Source organism: Gobio gobio (assembly GCF_949357685.1).
Source record: "Gobio gobio genome assembly, chromosome: 10".
In the NCBI taxonomy this organism is placed as follows: Eukaryota; Metazoa; Chordata; class Actinopteri; order Cypriniformes; family Gobionidae; genus Gobio; species Gobio gobio.
In genome coordinates, this window is record NC_137116.1 from 46874184 (window position 1) to 46893520 (window position 19337).

The following is a 19337-nucleotide window of genomic DNA, read 5'->3' on the forward strand; positions in this document are numbered from 1 at the left end:
CAGGGTATATTTTATGCAGTATTTTAAAGTGGACTTCTTTGGTTTTGTTAGGAATAAAACATTTATGAGGTAACAGCCATGCTCTTCTCCAGTTAATCTTCAAGTTATCGCTTCCCGAAGTCATTCAGCACGTGACGCCACACGCATGGTTTTTCTCGCCGCTCACTCCTCCCGACTCCTCCCCGCGAGCGCTCAGGCAAAGTGTAAAAATGGCGTCCATCATGGAGGGTCCGCTGAGCAAATGGACTAACGTTATGAAGGGGTGGCAGTACCGCTGGTTCGTCCTGGACTATAACGCCGGGTTGCTGTCATATTATACTGTAAGTCTTTCTTGAACGGCTGCGAGATATGAGTAAGGGTTGATCGCTTAGTGTCCCATTCTGCTATCGTTTAATGCTGGGAAGGGAAACGAGCACTTGCAGGCCTGTCAGTAGTTGGAATTCTCAGCTGGTTGGGGCGGGGTTTGGCTTGAGTGACTGCGACTTCATCCAATCCGTGCTTTGCTGGGGAAGCCGTTAGCCAATGAGCAGTTAGACGCGATGTGTTGCCAACAGGAAGGCCACCTCCCTTGGAAAAATGCTTACAGTAGTATATAGTTTAGTTTGCAAAATTTGAAGGGTGGAGGCGTCCACATGTGACCGCTGTTTTAAACGCATTAAATGCAGCAGGGTTTTACATGTGTTAACGCACATTTCTAGCTTTCAGACTTGTATCCGAGACCCTCTATTATGTTCAAACACAAGATAAATAGCTAAGCTAAGAGCTGCAGTTGCTGTCACTAAATCATCCACAGCTTGAGCTCTCAGGTTGGTTAATGTCTACATATATAAGCCATTTATGTTTTTAGCCATTGCTTGGTTATTGACACTGTCAATAAATGTTAAATAGGTAAAACAATTGATTTGCTCTTTACTCTGGTCTTCCTGGTTCCTGGTTTACTCTGACGCTAATACTGCATGTTATCAAAATGTAACCCGACAACTCAAACTGACTGTCACTGTCATACATAAAGCTAAAAGTAATACCTTCTTATTTAGTGGGTGTGTGTATATATGTATATATGTATGTATGTATGTATGTATGTATGTATGTATGTATGTATGTATGTATGTATATATATATATATATATATATATATATACATACATACATACATACATACATACATACATACATACATACATACATACATACATACATACATTATACATATATACATTATACATATATACATACATACATACATTATACATATATACATGCATACACACATACATCATGCATATATATACACATACATACATACATACATACATACATACACATACATACACATACATACATTATACATATATACATGCATACACACATACATCATACATACACATATACACATATATATATATATATATATATATATATATATATATATATATATATATATATATATATATATATATATATATATATATATATATATATATATATATATATATACACACCCGCACACACACGTACATACATACATACATACATACATACACACACACATTATATATATATATGCTATTTTATCAACTGTATATTCTAAAATCCAGGTTGGTTGCATGTGGGGTCTTTGACCCAACATATCCAATTGTGATAATTGTAAGTCTTCAACAAAATGAGACTTATAGTATATCACTATGTTGGACGTTTATCAAACATCTCTTTTTATCACTCTGTCTCCTCCTCCAGTCCAAGGACAAGATGATGCGTGGCTCTAGAAGAGGCTGTGTGCGACTTCGGGTAAGAAGCTTTCTTTATTGTTAAAGCAGGACTAAGTTCAATCTGGCCTCACTTCTTTTTTTACTGTCCATCATTTCAGTGATTAACTCATGTCTGTGCGTGTCCTCGTTCGGAATATTATTCTTGTTTGGCTATACTATTAATTTCACCCTGGCTGCCCTTGAGAGTCTGCCATCAGGATATAGCATGGAGGAAGAATTTTATGCCTAACACAGTGTATTTTAATAGAGGTAGAATGCATCTAATAGTGAGTCTAAGAGTAGGGGTTTAGGTCTGGGTTTTGTGCAGAACTCTCCAGTTTTTCGACATCAGATTTAGTAAAACATTTCAATGTGGTCCTCGCTGAGTATACAGGAGCATTGTGATATTTCCCAAAAAGGTTGTATAGTTTAGCATTAAGATTTGTTTTGACTGGAATTATTAGAACCTCTCACAAAATATGTGTCAGACTCATTGTTTATGAGGTGAGCGAAATGCCTCACCTATTAAACACAATGCTGTGAAAACTGTTCACCAGCAGATGGCACACTCTTCCGTTTAATATGCAGAGGACAGTCATGGAGTATGTAGATTTAATGCAGAGGAGAATTGTCAAATGCAGAATATAATTAATGTTTTGTAAGTATTTTAGTTGTAATCAAGTCAACTGCTTAAATACAGGCTAAAGACAGTAAAAGACATTATCACTCATGTTTTATGTTCATATTATGCAAGTAGTAATGCTTCATTTGAGCAACTGTTTGTAGTTAAATTGCAATAAAATAATTCTTAAGTGTTAGTTAAAAGGTTTTGTGTATCTCCTGTAATGTCCCTCTATTGTACTGCTTTAACTGGTGTCATAAATTTAAGTTAACTACTCACTCTCAGACAAGAATCAATTTCTTATTTAAGTCAGATGTTCAAAATGCTTTGGGCGTTGGCTTATTTTTCTCAAGGCCTGTGGTCTGATCTGATGTGAGCAGATATTGCTCTCTTCCTCTCAGTTAGTAAGGGCGCTGCTTAGTACATCTGTGTTTCAAGTAAAAATGTAATTTCCTTTATCCTTTTCAATAGACCGTTGGCATGTTTTTAAACTGCTCACTTTAATGTTTTTCATGTTATTATATATCTGTTGTGATAGTGCATCAGCTATGAAAGAGTTAATAGTTGCATGTTTTTCCTCTGGTCCTGTAATACTTACAGAATGTGCTGCAGTTTCTCTCTCTCTTTCTCTCTCTTGCTCTATGTCCTCCTTTCTCAATCTCCTTCCTCTTTCTCTCTTTTCTTTTTTCCCTCCCTTTCCGCCTTGTTCCCCTCTCCCTCTCTTTCTTTTTATCTCCCTTACTCCACCCATTCTTTCCCACCCGTTTTCTTCTCACTCTCTTCTCATGTGCGTAAGGGAGTGAGGCAGAGGAACGTAGAGAGAGAGAGAGAGTGAGCGAATGAATGACGTGTCCCTCAGTCTGAATGGCTTTCGCTGCGTTTCTTTTTTGCAGGGAGCTGTGATTGGAATCGATGACGAGGACGACAGCACTTTCACCATTACCGTGGACCAGAAGACTTTCCATTTTCAGGGTGAGGTCTCCTTTTTCTCGTTCTTCTGGGGCTGTTTGTCTCGTCCATCTCCTCTCTCATCTTCTGTTCTTTGGCACCTCTTGCCTTAAAGCTTTTAACCAGTGTTTGTAGTGCGACCATCAACCGGCTGCTCACGTGTTCACCTCTCTCTCTCTCTCTCTCTCTCTCTCTCTCTTTCTCCATGCTCCTCGTCCCTCCTCTCCTCTTTCCACTCTGTTTATTTTTGCTCTCGCTTACTCATTCTCCTCAACATGCTCTCTTTCATTTTGATTTTAAAGAGGATTATGACATCTGTAACCAGCGTTCTAATGCAAACACGACCCACACACACACTCGCATCAGTTGCGCGCAGACAATCCAAACATGCATTAGGCCTGGTGCATTTGTCCGGCTTATCTCTTGCGACCACTGACCGGGACGATCTGCAGATTTCATAGCTTTAAGAATTGAGTTCAGAGACACTCAGATTTTTTTGCCAGGATCCGCGTTGAATTTCTACTAGAAATTTCCCTGGAGCTGGAAGAACTCTTGGAGGAACGGAGTAGAACAGACAGTCTCACCGCAGGGTTACGCAAGGCTGCTGAGCTCCAGGTCTTTAGCCTCTAGCCTCCACCATCTCTCACTGGCTCATCTATCCTCCTCCACCCCCCTTCGCATCTGCCCTGCCGGGGGTGCGTTCACTCTCCCCATGCCCTCACCCACTGCTATGTTCCGACACTGTATGCTGTGGCTTTACAGTAAGAAGGGTAAGGTCACGCTCAGCTGGGACTCGTCTGATTTCATCTTCTGCAGTGACTGCTTATTATTGCAGTTTGCATTGATAAGTCTCGACCATGCTTTGTTTTTATTTATAAATGGAGTTGGCTGGTAGAATTAACTTTCAGTGTGAGTTCTCAAGAGGTTTTGAAAATGCGTACATCGCGGCATCATATATAGTATGTTTAGATTTGTCATTTTTATTTAATCACCCCAAGATTAGTCTTGTTGCTTTCTCGTACATATTGAATGAAGATAGTCTTTTTCTCTTTATTAATTTTCACTTTGACCTGTGAAATTCTTTGCCGACCTCTGTAGTATTGTGTGTCAGTTGTGCTACGGTATGCCAATCCAAACCTTTAAAAAAAAAAAATTGTGGCTTAACTTGACCTGCCGTGTCTGATTTCCTGTTGTGCGTTTATATAGCGTATTTCTATGAGTGTGTAGCGCAGGCTTCGGGTTTCAACAATCTCCTCTATACCGTCCACCTCTCTAGACCCTCAGGGACTCATCCTATCAGTTCTCCTATCGCCATTTCAGCAGGAGTCATGTACCCTACAGCGGAAATGGTCTTGTGCCTCCCGATCTCAATGGGCCGGAATTGCAGCACAAGTTGCTTGTCTTGGTTATTTATGGAATTGTTTTACGGTTACAGTGCCATGTTGGGTTCAGAATGGTACATTCTTGAGGAAAGTTGTATGTTTTGTTGTAGACATGAGCAAATGACGATTTGAATATTCCCTTTAATGTATTGTACTAAACGTAAATACTCACATTTTACTGTTACATTTGTATAATGTAAGTAAATGTTTATTTTTCGTAGAAATGTCTTTTTCGCTACTTTAAAGTGGCCTAAGTGGTAGAAGTTCTTCATTACAGCTCAAGGACCTGACTATCATTCTTTCGTTCTTTTTCAAAAGAAATTAATACTTTTATTCAGCAAGGACACATTCATTCCGATCTTATTGAATTCAGGGAGTTAGGGTAGGCAGTTCGGCCGGTAAATAAAATAGTTTTTTTCAAGGTACCAGGTTTCTACAGTGATTTCTTCTGATAAAAACCTAGATGCTTGACAAAGTTTGCGAGGTTTGCATGCTCTTCTGCTATTTCCCTTGGTGTTCTCTTTATGGTCAATTACACCTGGTATTAAGATGCGTTTTGGTTGATCGGATCAAAAGTGGACGATACTAAATGCAGATGAAAACGGTCTAAAAGGTTTCAAGCTTCTAGTGGTAGTTAATAAACACATTGGACCAGATTGCTTTCGTAGTGTAAACTGTGGTTGAATGTGTTCGAACAGCCACAAAAGTCTGCATACTGACCTAATGCATAAACATTATGTGAAGCGCGCTAGCCAGATGGGATTTATACTTTGTTGGCTGGAGACCCAGGTTTGGTTTGACAACGAAAAACGCACCAAGCACAATGTTCTCTCACCATTCCTGATTTCTAACTCACACTCGCTGTCTTTGGCGTGGTCTTGCGGCTATCAGAGCAGAAACGAAAGCTGGTGCTCTCCATTTCCGTTCTCCATTTTTCTGTCTACTTGTGATCCGATTGACCAAAATGCATCTTAATAACAGGTGTAAACAGGACCTATAGCAGATTTTTGCAGATTTACAGTTTGTTGCACAATAGTCTATTAATGTATCGATTTGAGATTTACACGTCCCTTGACATTGTGTTGTTTTAAGGCTGATTGCAATGCACCGACAGTCACCAGAATACAATACGTCACTTCTCAGACATTCCAAGACCCAACAAACGCCAATTCAACATGTTCAATCAAGAAAAACAAGTGCCAACCAATGCCAACAGATGCCGACAAGGGTATCACACTGATCTTACAAAACCAGACGAATGTGTCTGTTGCCATTGTTCACCGTCTGTCGGTGCAGAGCTTTTTCTGTCTAGATAGATGGTTGTGCTGGTTGTCCAGCATAAGTTTGACTGTGACACTTATTAGCATTATTGTTGTGATTTTTGCTGTGTTTGGGGTCAGTGCAGGGTGGAGTGATTTGTAAAGTGAGATGTGTTCGGGATAAACCTAAGCAAAACTGTGGTGTGGATTTCTTGTTGCGACATGAAACATCATCAGGATTATATCAAGCTGCGCACTGGGCTAAAACTAAACAGAGTTCTGTTAAATATTACTGCGTAAAAACAAAAAAAATACTTGCTCTAAAACTTGGTGGTGGTTGAGGAGAGATCCCCTGATATGATTGTAAAGTGCTTTGGGTGTACAGTAGTACATAGTAAAGTGCTATATAAATGCCTCATTTTATTTCAAATCTTCCTCTCAGGACGATAGCTATGTGAGCTTGAACTTTCTTATCTGTGAATATAAGAATAGTTAACCTCCCCATTCAGTAAGATCCATTTGAGAATTAGTGGTTAGTTTGACCAGTCAGGGTGGGTATATGGAGAGGTTCACACAATGTCGGCCGCAGAGGCGGCTCAGAGGAGCTGTACTTGCTATTTAGAGGACCATCCATAATTCATCATAATCTTCTATGGCCCAGTATCAGCCCTGCCTGAAAGCCCCTTTATTTTCTCTGAGCTAAAAGCCTCTACCTGTCTTCCTCTCAGACACTTGACTGGAGAGAAAAAAAACAGACAGCGTTTAAAAGCTCCTAGCGTCAGACACTGAGCTCCTGCTGGCAGTGGATCAACATTTGCATTTATGCTCCCGAGGGGAAAGAAAAAACAGGGAGGGAGAAAAGACGTGGAACAGTTGAATGGAGGAAGAATGAGCTACTGGTGTGTGTTTTTCTCTGTCGTCAAACTCTCATGTTTCCGCAGGACAGAGCTGGCAGGGGAATGATGCAGGGAGTCACATGGAAGCTGCAGCGAGTTTAGGAGAGACTGCAGGAACGTGCACACACACATGAGCTCAGTTCCATAGGCAGCATTTTAGAGCTCTTGCCCAACACCAAAGCTTTTTCATACTGTGGATATAAGCCTGCACAGTGCACACTGTTTTCTGGACACAGCAATCTGTAAATCGGTACCATATCTGTTTTTTTTTTTATTATTATTTTTTTATACATATTAATGTCAGTTTTGAAAAATATCGGCTGATATTAGACATCTAATTACAGTATATTTTCCCTATTTTTACATTTAAATGACCTTTCCCATAATTTAATGCTCACTTAAAGCTGATCTTTAAAATACTAATAGATTAATAATCATTTTAAAAGCAAGTCTTGAATGTCCATTTTTGATACTGTACATTATAATCTTGTGTTGGCTAAATTCACTTGTAGCTTTGATTTTTACATTTTAGATTTATTTGAAATAATTCTTATTTTGTAATTCAAAAATAATACACTACAATTTAAAAGTTTGAGGTCAGTAAGTGTTTTTTAATTATTATTATTATTCAGCAAAGATGCATTAAAGTCACAGTAAAGTCTTTTGTAACAAAACTTTTCTGTTTAAAATACTTGCTGATATTTTTAACTTTCTATTCATCCTGAAATTAAATATATCATAGTTTCCACAAAAATATTAAGCAGCTCAACTGTTTTTAACGTTGATGATAATAAATCTTTCTTGAGCAGCCAATCAGCATATTTGAATGATTTCTGAAGGATCATGTGACACTAAAGATTATGATGCTGAAATTATGCTAAAAATTCAGCTTTGCCATGACAGGAATAAATAACATTTTTAAATATATTCAAATTGAAATCAATTATTTGAATTTGTAATATTTCACAATATTTCTGTTTTTACTGTGTCAAATAAATGTAGTCTTGGTGAGCGTATACGACTTCTTACCAACCTCAGACTTGAACACTAGTGTATAATTTGAATATAAGTCATTTATTTGTTATTGGCCATGACATGTAAAAAAAACGATTTGCTTATTTGTGTAGGCCAGAATTTTTTTAAATATCCTCAACAGGCTCTAATTCTTTTTGGCTCCGCTGACTGTAACTCTTTGTTTCACTGTTTTTTAACATCTTGTGGTAGCTCAGTAGCAAGTCTGGTGGAGACAACAGCTGTTAGTGCTGAAGAAGTGCCTTTCAAGTTTATTAGGTTTAAATGGACTTATGTAAATGAGACACTTTGCTTGAGTGCTTAGGTCTTTCTCATTTTCTTGCATACTGCTGGGGTGTCGTTAGAAGGGCACATTGCATAAGGTGCCCTCGTTCCACTCTGAAGTCCGCCATCGCTCTCCAGAGACACACTCCACCTTTTTCTCGTTATATAGGGTAGCGATGAGGAGAGCATCTAAATAATGAATTACATTGTGCATGAGTTAGCACTCATGCATTTGCTCAGAGCACATTAAATTCAAGTAGACAGCAGATGATATTTTGGATTGGATTTGGATAACTTTATTATTATTATATTAATACATTATATACAAAGGGTTTTTCCGTTTCTGTGGCCGTTAGGTCAGTGTTAGCATGTCCTCATTGCCAAATAACAGAAGTGTAGTGTTTTGTAATCAACTCTACTACCTCAACCAAGTGAAACCTCATTGGCTAGCGAGAGGAGGTAGCCTGGCATCATGCGTCATGTGATCTCCACTCCCATGCCAATAGCCCAGGGAGGGGCCATGTTTGTTTTGGACTGTGAGACTCACACGGATCTAGGACATTGATTTCAAGCATGTTCCATAGATGTGTGATGGCTTTTGTGGTCCTGTGTGAACGAACGCTGCTGTGCTTTACAAGCAGGTAAAGAAAACCTAAAAGTTCTCATCTTTTTTCAAGATACCAATCCGCTTGTTTTTTTTGTGTTATTTCTGTCTAATGTGTATTGATTATCAACCGATTCAGTGTATGTGTAACGCTGCTGTACCTAAAGGTTGTTGTATCATCTATTAGGTCGCCTCCACACACAATTGAGGGGTTTGAGTTGTTCAACTGTGTTTGAATTTATCAGATCTTCTTTGTGCTTCTGAAAGCTTTTAGATTTTCTGCTGAGCTTTGCACATTCATCTATCGACGTGTCGGCTATATCTCATGTTCTCAGTCCTGTTTTTTTCGGATGGTCCCTGAGGAAATTATTAAATGTATGTCTAATGGCTATTAGAAAGAGAGGGAGAGATGCAGTCTAATATCTTTCTGTGAACTTTGTGTGGTACCGTCACATGCCAAACATCAAATCAAGCCTTGATTTGCCACGTGCTGAACTACATTTAGTACTTTTTTTTTTAAAGGGGTCATGAACTGGCCTTTTTTATTTTTTTTATACTGTTGTCTGAGGTCAACTTATGACGTTTGCGTGGTTTTTACATTAAAAAAACATCATAATGAATAAGTAATAGGCTATTTTCTACACTGGTTTTGAGCCTCTCTCATGGAACGCTCGGTTTTTATGGGCGTGCCGCACTGAAGACTTGGAAGTATACGCCCACTGCTATGATTGGATAAGCTTTGCATATTATAATGAGCTCCGTCTGTCCCGTGTGTACACGTGAGGAATTGTTTTGAAAGCGTGTGGGAAAACGGCAACCAGAATGATGATTCGCCCACAGGGCTCACAAAATGTCTTTATCAAACAAACACAATGATTTATCTCTCATCCACCCATAATTAATTGGAATGTTATTTTTTATTACTTGGCCCGCCTGGACGGTGGATATAACTGCGAACCGTGCATCACTAACACACACACACGCACACGCACGCACAAGCCTCACTGCAGAGTCAGACAAATCAGCATAATCAAAACTTCTGCGATTTGTATTTTTCCTTCAAATATCAAGTCAAGAGGGCGAACAACACGCATCAAGAAAGGAATGTTATTTCACTATTTAAGCCCGTCGGCAGGCCGGTGATACGTTTTGGTAGCCCGTCTGGAAAATGCATAGCCCCGTGACATTGGGCTTTGCGAGCACTGCCCCATACATGTCCGAGTCTGATCACGAATCAGCAGCACAATGAACCAACAACACCTCAAATAAAGCATTCTCCAGGCTGTGACAGCGTGCTAAGTTATGTTCAGTTAGACACGTACACATAATCAATAGATTTCAAACGATCTGTAACACTGCAATACTATCAGATATTTAAAAAATTGTTTACTCCCATAAGCAGTGTTGGGGGTAAAGCATTACAAGTAACTTGAGTTACGTAATAATATAACTTTTTCAAAGTAACTAGTAAAGTAATGCATTACTTTTCAAACTTACAACAAAATATCTGAGTTACTTTCTTAAAAAAGTAACGCAAGTTACTTTTTCACATTAATTTGACTGACAGCTCTCCTGCCCCCATGTTGAGAAAAATAAGTGCAGAGGCGTTGTGTGTAAACATGATGGTTATTGCAGTTCTAGACTAAATGTGAGCATTTATTTATCTCACTTGCACAATAAAGTGAGATAAATCTCCTTAAAATGAATAAAATCAGTCAAATGCAAAATCAGAATACTATGCAAACCTCCAATAATTAAATGTTAAATAAAACAACTATTTTTATGCATTTAATCTACCTTTATATTTATTTTACCAATGTCTTGCTGCTGACCTTTGATGATGAAAATTACTAGATTTTTTGTTTTTATTGGTAAAACTTTTTTCTCCTGCATCCTATTCTACCAGCACAGCAGAGCTGCGCCCTCTTCTGTTCATGCGGGAATTTGCATTTTTACCTCAGCCTGGGCCTTATTATTTCAATGTTGGTATGAGGAGGTCTTTACAAAAATATAACTATTTTGTTATAAAAACAAAACAAAAAAAGGCCAGCCCAGGTGAGAAAAAGTAACGCAAGAGTAAAGTAACGCATTACTTTAAGGGAGTAACACAATATTGTAATGCATTACTTTTCAAAGTAACTTTCCCCAACACTGCCCATAAGTGTGTTGCTTCATTCATTCATGTAATCTCATCCTGTCTGCAAATCCAGTCTCTTGTTTACAAACGAATCCATGGTGAAATGAAGGAACAAACGCGCAATGTCTTTCCCACGTGAGCTGGCTATTCATTAAAAATAAAGTTCATCCATTCATTCATAATATTGGAATCCGAATGAAGCTTGTGCAGCAGGTTTATTGCTTGGAAGTTCGATCCGGTGTAGCTCCACACAGGCCTATAATCGGTGGGCGGGGCTACAGAATCAAGTGAATCTTCTTCTTCTGCAGAGGCGTTATTTCACTATACATTGACGTCACAGTTTGGCACATTCTGAGATCTCTCGTTTGCTGGGGTCTGGTGTCAATAAAAGCTTTTCTTTGACTAACAAGGAAGTTTTCAGCGCCGAAGCGTACAGGATATTCTTATATCACGATGAACTTTTATACATCAAAGGCTGAATGAAAAGTTGATTTCTCAATTCATGACCCCTTTAAAACTATTCTCGTTCTCGTCATTTGATGCTTTATTATGTTCTTTCTGTCGTGGAGCATAAAAGATTCGAGGAATATTCACACACTCTTTGACATAGAAAGGGGATGGATAACAGTAGCTCTCAAGATCCAAAAAGCAGCAGAAAACTCTTTATTTATTCTTCAAGTTTTCTGATGTCATATGATAGCTTTGTTTGATAAACAGACCTAATTTAAGTCATTATTTACTGAAAATCATCTTCTTTACCCAAGCTCATAAATTCTTGCAAGAGTATCAGGTAAACAAATTAAGAAAGTTCTTTAGAAGGAATACATTTGTTTTGAAAAGAAATGAAGACTTTTTTTTATCAACCTTTCCTGTAATGGTGCACTTTATGGTTTTATTCTTGATTCATAGATCTTTTGAAGCTCAGAGGCTGTGTTTTTAGTCACACCTTGTTTTTTCTGAAATTTCATCCCTCTTTCCTACAAGAAACTCCAACACGAGTGTTATTTACCCTTCATATTTATTCAAGGGCAGAGGCTTTCATTTGTGTGTTTAATTTCCTGTTTAACTTGCCACAACCCCGTCTTGTCTTCTTGAAACTCTACCTGTTTTCGTTAAAGAAAACCAGATACGACAACAGAGCTGTAATTACCGTTGTCACATTTACAGTTCCACAGCAGGGTCATTCTCCACTCTCCATTTCACACGCCGTGTGTTTGTGGTCCGTCTGCTTATTACTAATGGATGTGTTTTTGGATGTTTGCTCCTTAGCCCGTGACGCAGATGAGCGGGAGAAGTGGATTCATGCCTTAGAAGGGACGATTCTACGCCACACCCTTCAGCGGGTAAGAGCCACATCTAGGCCACATGTACCATGATTACAGCTCAGTCAGACAGGTAGAGAATCTTCTCTAAAACATGCTGAAAGACCTCATTACATTTTGGGGGATGTTTTAGCCTGGTTTTTTTAACCCTTTTGTTCATTTTGAGGTCAGATATGTGCTATATGATGTACTCCTAAAATGTGTAAAGTAAAGGTTTATTGATATATTTTTTTAAATATTATTATTGTTTTTTATATTCTTACAATTTTTAAAGACTATAAAATAGATTTTAAATATATTTTTTTAAATCATATAAAATGTTTTGTAAATGTAAACTATTTGGGAAGTAAGAATTAGAGATGCTCCGATCAGCATTTTTGGGGCCGATCACCGATTACCGATCACCAAGATCATGATCTGCCGATTGCCGATCACTGCCGATCACAGAATGGCAATCTTTTATCTACAATCTTGCAGAGTTTGCACCATTTGAAACTAACTCTAAATTAACTGAGTCAAGATCTTGAAGAACCACCAAGTGTTTATTTTAGAAAATGAGATTACTTAAGGCTACTGTAGGCCATCTTTCCCAAATAAATGTATATAATAAATGTATATAATTATCTCACCTAAATATTTGATCATGCAGTGCATTTTTGTTTTTAAAAACAATTTTTCAGGTAGGTCTAACATTAGTATTGAGGTAAGAAATACTAAATACATTTAATAAGAAATCAAATGTAAATTAATATTGGTCTTCCCTGAATAAATTAAATTAGATTAATCCTTACACTTAAGGTTGCAAAAGTTAGTCATTCAAGAGCAGTGAGTGTCTTAAAGGTTCATCAAACAACACAAGACAAAGAGAAACTCAGAGACAGCAGCAGTTTATTCGACAGCTGTCACTTTAAGAGTGAACACGGATACGGTTACATGCAGTTGCACAAACGTTCACTCGCGAGTCACGACAGGGTTTACGCGCATACTCGTCAAGACGGTAATTTAGTACATACATTTGTGTGTATCTGACCATTTCAGCACAATTTGTACTCGCAAGCTTTTTGTGAGATGGCCTGTGTGTGTGTGTGTGTGTGTGTGTGTGTGTGTGTGTGTGTGTGTGTGTGTGTGTGTGTGTGTGTGTGTGTGTGTGTGTGTGTGTGTGTGTGTGTGTGTGTGTGTGTGTGTGTGTGTGTGTGTGTGTGTGTGTGTGTGTGTGTGTGTGTGTGTGTGTGTGTGTGTGTGTGTGTGTGTGTGTGTGTGTGTGTGTGTGTGTGTGTGTGTGTGTGTGTGTGTGTGTGTGTGTGTGTGTGTGTGTGTGTGTGTGTGTGTGTGTGTGTGTGTGTGTGTGTGTGTGTGTGTGTGTGTTTGTGTGCGCGCACGGTCTGGAGAGCGAGCGAGTGCTGAGCGGTTTGAACACTGGCAAGACTTAACAATAAATGCAAATGATAAACTTTAGTGACGATGCGACACATGCGATGCGCTGATGTGAAGCCATTTGAGCATTAAGTTATGAAAGGGAGAGAGAGAGAGCGCGCGCACGCGGTGTTTATTCCTCTCTGAGTTTTCCCTTTGTATCTGAGATACAACACGGTGATTCACGCGCGCTGTTTGTGAACGTACGTCCCACAGAAAGTTTTCAAATGACTGCGTAAGTTATTTAATATAGAAATATGAATTGTACCTCACCTTCAGCATTATAATTATTTTACCCGCGCTGGAAAGAGAATGAGAGAGACGTGTCGCTGCATATTATGCCCTAGCTCTCACGGCAGGTGCGGGTTTTATGTAACGTTATATGTAATTTATCGGTTCATGAGATCGGCCTTTTTGGAGACCGCCGATCAATCATCCCAAAGCGATTATCGACCGATCGAGATCGGTTGCCGATCAATCGGAGCGCCCCTAGTAAGAATATTGTAATGGATTTTTTTTTTTTAAGAAGTAATGGATTTTTTTTTTAATAGATAAATTGTGTAATCCATCGAGTGTGGTTTCTCCAGGTTATGATGTAATTATTTATTTTTTTTAAAGATGAGTATGCCTCAGTTTTCTGTTTCAATAAGAAATACTTCAATACAGACAAGACATTCTGTGTTGACACATTCCTCTACCTATTTTGTGTCAGCAGTTAGTCAAAGTTATGTTATTTTCCTGAAGCTGGGAGATGTGTCCTCCATTTTGGCTGTTGTATTTAAAACAAAGACAGGGCTTAGACTAAGCCAGGGTTAGGCCTTAGTTAAATTAGGACATTTAGGTAGCTTTTATATACGTGCCTTAGAAAAAAACATTACTAATGTGCATCTTGAGACAAAACAATGGCCCTGACATATTATTTTAAGAGATCTCAGTGTAAGTTGCGTCCAGTTAAAACAGCTCAAACATGCATTTTAGTCTTGGACTAGGCTTAAAGGGTTAGTTCACCCAAAAATGAAAATTCTGTCATTAATTACTCACCCTCACGTCGTTCGAGACCCGTAAGACCTCCGTTCATATTCGGAACACAAATGAAGATATTTTTGTTGAAAGCTGATGGCTGAGAAAGGCTTCAGATAGGCCTCCATTGGCATTCAGTACACTTATACTCCCAAGACGGATAAAAGGCAGTTAAAACATCGTTACAAAGTCCATCTCACCACAGTGACTCTACAATAATCTTACGATGCGACAACAATAGTTTTTGTGCGCAAAAAAAATCAAAACACCTTTTTCCAACTTGTTACTGCCTTCCGTGTGTGCCTCCACGACGCATGCGCGAGAATATGACGCAGATCCGGCGTTCGGACAGATGACCCAGAAGTGATTTGTTTACAATCAGAGGAAGACGCGCGTATCTCAGCTGTTGGATTCTACATTGATCGTGCTTTAGGTCTCGGCGTAGTGCTCAAAATGGGGTTAGAGTGTGCATTTCATGGAATCCGGAGCCCCGGCGCTACGTCATATTCTCGCGCATGCGTCGTGGAGGCACACGCGGAAGGCAATAACAAGCTGGATAAAGGTGTTATTTTGATTTTTTTTTTGCGCACAAAAACTATTGTCGTCGCATCGTAAGATTATTGTAGAGTCACTGTGGTGAGATGGACTTTGTAACGACATTTTAAGTGCCTTTTATCGGTCTTGGGAGTATAAGTGTACTGAATGCCAATGGAGGCCTATCTGAAGCCTTTCTCAGCCATCAGCTTTCAACAAAAATATCTTCATTTGTGTTCCGAATATGAACGGAGGTCTTACGGGTCTCGAACGACATAAGGGTGAGTAATTAATGACAGAATTTTCATTTTTGGGTGAACTAACCCTTTAAGCCTTGTCTGTGAAACTGGGGGAATGTTTTTTTAATTTTTTATTCGAGTTTGTGAAAGATTTGCTTTAAGAATCTGAAAATGGGGGGTATTAAATGCTCCATATCGACCAGGACACACTCAGACGAGCATTACTTAGTTTCTCTGCTCTTTTCCCCCCTCATTTCTTGTAATTTTTTTTTATAATTTCTCAGGCTCACTTTTGTCCTCTATTGTATTCTTTCCCTCATCCATTCTGCTTGAAGGTCTCTCTGTTCCATCTCCACCTTAGCTCTGTGTTTAAAAAAAAAACAAAAAAAAACTGCTGACTAGCATCTGCGTGTACCTACTCGCAGACTGTGTGCAGCTATCCGGTCACATGATCTCCTACAGCCAATCACAGCTTTGCTTATTCAGCCAGCCCCTCCTGTGCAGCAGAAGGCAGATCCAATCACAGCACTGTATTGTGCTTTCTATAGTCTGTAAGGTTAATGCTACTTTCTCTTCTGCTTCTTTTTCTTTTGAGGAAGTCTTCGACCTGGTCAAAAGCGGTTTATAGAACCAACTCTGAGTTCAGCCGACAAGCCAATAGGTATTTGTTCACCTTATACGCCCCTCCTTTAGAGGGGAAACGTACAGGAAAGGGTGTGTGGACTGAAAGTTGAAAGTGTTTCTGTGAATTTGGATCAGATTTGTGGAGGAATGTCCTGCAGTGGCAAGAACAGAGTGAGTATTTTTGTTTTGTTGAAGTTTACTGATGCGGTAAATGGGTCACACTCTGTGTATGAGTGTGCACAGGTAGGGGTGGGTGTGTGTGTGTTTATGAAAGTAGGGAAGCATTTGTTTTTGCAAATAGAGAGGGAATGGGTCACAGTTGAATGCGTAGTTACTTTTCTACTGACTTGTGATTTGTAACCTCAGCCATATCATGCGTGCACAGTCTGTGTTGCCATAATAGAGCACATGACTTTAAGTCAGACTTGTGGGTTTGCTTTTCAAATGTGTCACTGGTCAGTTAAAATACACAAAGATAGCCTCAGCTTGCTCAGATGATTCATACTGAAACACTTCTGTCTGCAGTTGTGTTAGATGTTCAGATTTTCTGCTACGAGTCAGACTGAAGGAGTGAGTCAGTGGGAACAGCTTCCTGTCTGTACAATCTGTATTTTCATGTGTTTGTTAACAGCTACCATGTAGCTCCCGGCATGCCGCAGCTTTTCTCTGCCAGGCACAGGATAAAATAATTATGTAATGCTCTCCGAGGTTCGTAAATGCTTGTTAAGAGGTATTTCGATAATTTGTACATGGCAAAACAGCAGATTTCAGGCCTGCTGGGAGGTGAGATGTTTATGGTGCCTGCAGGATATGACCAAGCATATGTTCCTGAACTTAACTGGTAGAGAATTTTGGTTTGATTCCCAGGGAACATTCATTTTGAGTAAAGCGATTGCCAGATACATATCAGTTGAATCACAAATCTGATGGTCCCTTAATCAGAAATTGATCCTTATGTTGTTGAGTTTAAGTCGGAAATACTTGTTGATGATATTTTTCTTGACATTTTGTGACTTTCTAAGTGAAGGTTATAAACTTGGCTGCAAATTTTGGACACTCTGACGTGTTGTGGAATGTGCGTACAAAATTTATATTATGATTGTAATGTTTGACCCGGGTATTTCATTTGTTTAAAAATGGTTACAGTACTGTCTGTTATAAAAAGTTGTTAAATACAGAGTTTTAAGTACATACATTACCAGTCAAAAGTTTGGAATCATTTAAGATTTCAAGTCTCTTCTGCTCACCAAGGCTGCATTTATTTGATCAAAAATACAGCAAAAACAGTATTTTTGTGAAATATGTTTACAATTTAAAATAACTTTTTTTCTATTTGAATATATTTTAAAATGCGATTTATTTCTGTGATTCAAAGCTGAATTTTCAGCATCATTACTCCAGTCTTCAGTGTCACATGATCCTTCAGAAATCATTCTAATGCTGATTTGCTTTTTTCCGATTTGAAACATTTCTTATTATTATCAATGTTGAAAACAGTTGTTGACAAATTTTTTTCAGGATTATTTAATGAATAGAAAGTTCAAAAGAACAGCACTTATCTGAAATATAAAGCTTTTGCAACATATAAATGTATATACTGTCACTTGATCAATTTAATGCATCCTTGCTGAATAAATTTATTAATTTATAAAGTTCTTTCCCAAAAGTGTTTTATAAATTCTTACCGACCCAAAACTTTTGAACGGTAGTACAATGTTTGAAAGCTTTCCATTTCAGATAAATACTGTTCTTTTGAACTTTATATTCATCAAAGAATCCTAAACATTTTTTTTACACAACTGCTTTCAACATTGATAATAATCATTAAATGTTTCTTGAGCAGCAAATCATCATATTAGAATGATGTCTTAAGGATCATGTGACACTGAAGACTGGAGTAATGATGCTGAAAATTCAGCATTGCATCACAGGAATATTCAAATAGAAAACAGTTATTTTACATTTTAATAATATTCACAATATTACAGCTTTTTTGTATTTTTAATAACATAAATGTGGCCTTGGTGAGCAGAAGAGACTTCTTTAAAAACACTAAACAATCTTAATGATTCCAAACTTTTGACTGGTAGTGTATGTATTTATGTATTTTTATGAGAATTTGAGATTGAGATATGAGATTAATGTTTTAAAAAAAAAAAATGTATCCACTGTGATTTTTGGTGACTTGTGTTGGATCCAATTACAGTCCACAACAATCGTCCCCAGATTTCCATTATAATACATTGATAATTACCTTTTGGATAAATGTTTTATTCACATAGAAGAGCAGCAGTGTAGCCGTTAAGATGCTAGTTTGCCAAAGACATACTATTAACGAAGGTAAGCAAAAGCAAGCATGAATACTTGCTTGAGCGTACTTTACCTGCGACCTTGCATTACTGTTATGCTTAGTAACCCCAGTACTATTGTGGTTGATAAAAAGATACCATCCAGTAATTGTGCGTTTGTGATGGGTTGTCAGGTAGCTACTAGCTAGTTATATTATAACTGCCAACAGTTTAGAAGTATAGGCTATTGTATTCACTAAACTTCGGCATGGTTGTAGTTCATGCATCTGCCTGCTGTATTCCTCTTGTGACAATCCTGAGAATGTAACGTGCAAATGCGAGTAGTGTTACGAGTTTCTGGCTTTCATCCCAGCTGTTAATTATTCCTGCCTTCACTGCTTAGGGTGTTTGTTTTAGCAGGACTGAACGTTTCATAAAAACACTCCCATAATTCTTGAATGACAGGTACATATGACCTGTTGGTTGGCCCAACGAGGTCATGCATTCAGAGTGAAAGTTAATCTTTAGTTTGCTTTAAAAGCTGCAAAACTTTTAAAAGCTTTTGTGTTTCCACATACATATGTTGGCAGTTGACTCAGTGAATCACATGGTTTCATACTGATATTCCACTTAACCTTTGATTCCTGAGCGGATTTGTGCCACTTATGCAGAGTTGCAGACTTTGACCTATTTTTTTTTCATGTTTACAATTTTGAGCGACGGTTAGCCGCCCATGGCTTTTCTTCATTTTCCTATGCAGTTTAGTTCCACCAAGCTCCACCGCGGGGGCTTTTGCGAGGGTCGACAAGAACCGAAGCTCATGACATTGACCCCCAGACCAGGAAGTACCTCTCTTATATAGGCAATGTTGCCTGTGCCTGTTGCCTCAATATCACCTGGACTAGCCGCTATTAGCTTTAGTCTTTATTTAAGAAAGTTTAACTGAAAGGTCTAGAATTGCTTAAGGTTAGAATAAGGAATTGTTGTTTGTTGTTCTAATAAAAT

General features: G+C 38.4%; 1 protein-coding gene across 8 annotated transcripts in view; it reads left to right on the top strand.

Moving 5' to 3' along the window:
• The first annotated feature begins 186 nt into the window (after positions 1 to 186).
• Positions 187 to 19337, top strand: part of osbpl9 (oxysterol binding protein-like 9) — a 42955-nt gene continuing 23804 nt past the window's right edge. For 2 of the 8 annotated variants that reach the window (XM_079827651.1, XM_079827653.1), the window contains exons 1-2: positions 8683 to 8792; positions 12162 to 12235. Coding sequence is in view for 4 of the 8 variants with exons in the window: in XM_079827647.1 (XP_079683773.1) it covers positions 210 to 320; positions 1738 to 1788; positions 3264 to 3342; positions 12162 to 12235 (315 nt within the window). In the remaining 4 variants the exon portion in view is untranslated. Of the gene's footprint in view, positions 321 to 1737; positions 1789 to 3263; positions 3343 to 8682; positions 8793 to 12161; positions 12236 to 15925; positions 16216 to 16809; positions 16828 to 19337 lie in introns of those variants that run through there. The other 6 variants (XM_079827647.1, XM_079827648.1, XM_079827649.1 and 3 more) reach the window with 6 other exon arrangements.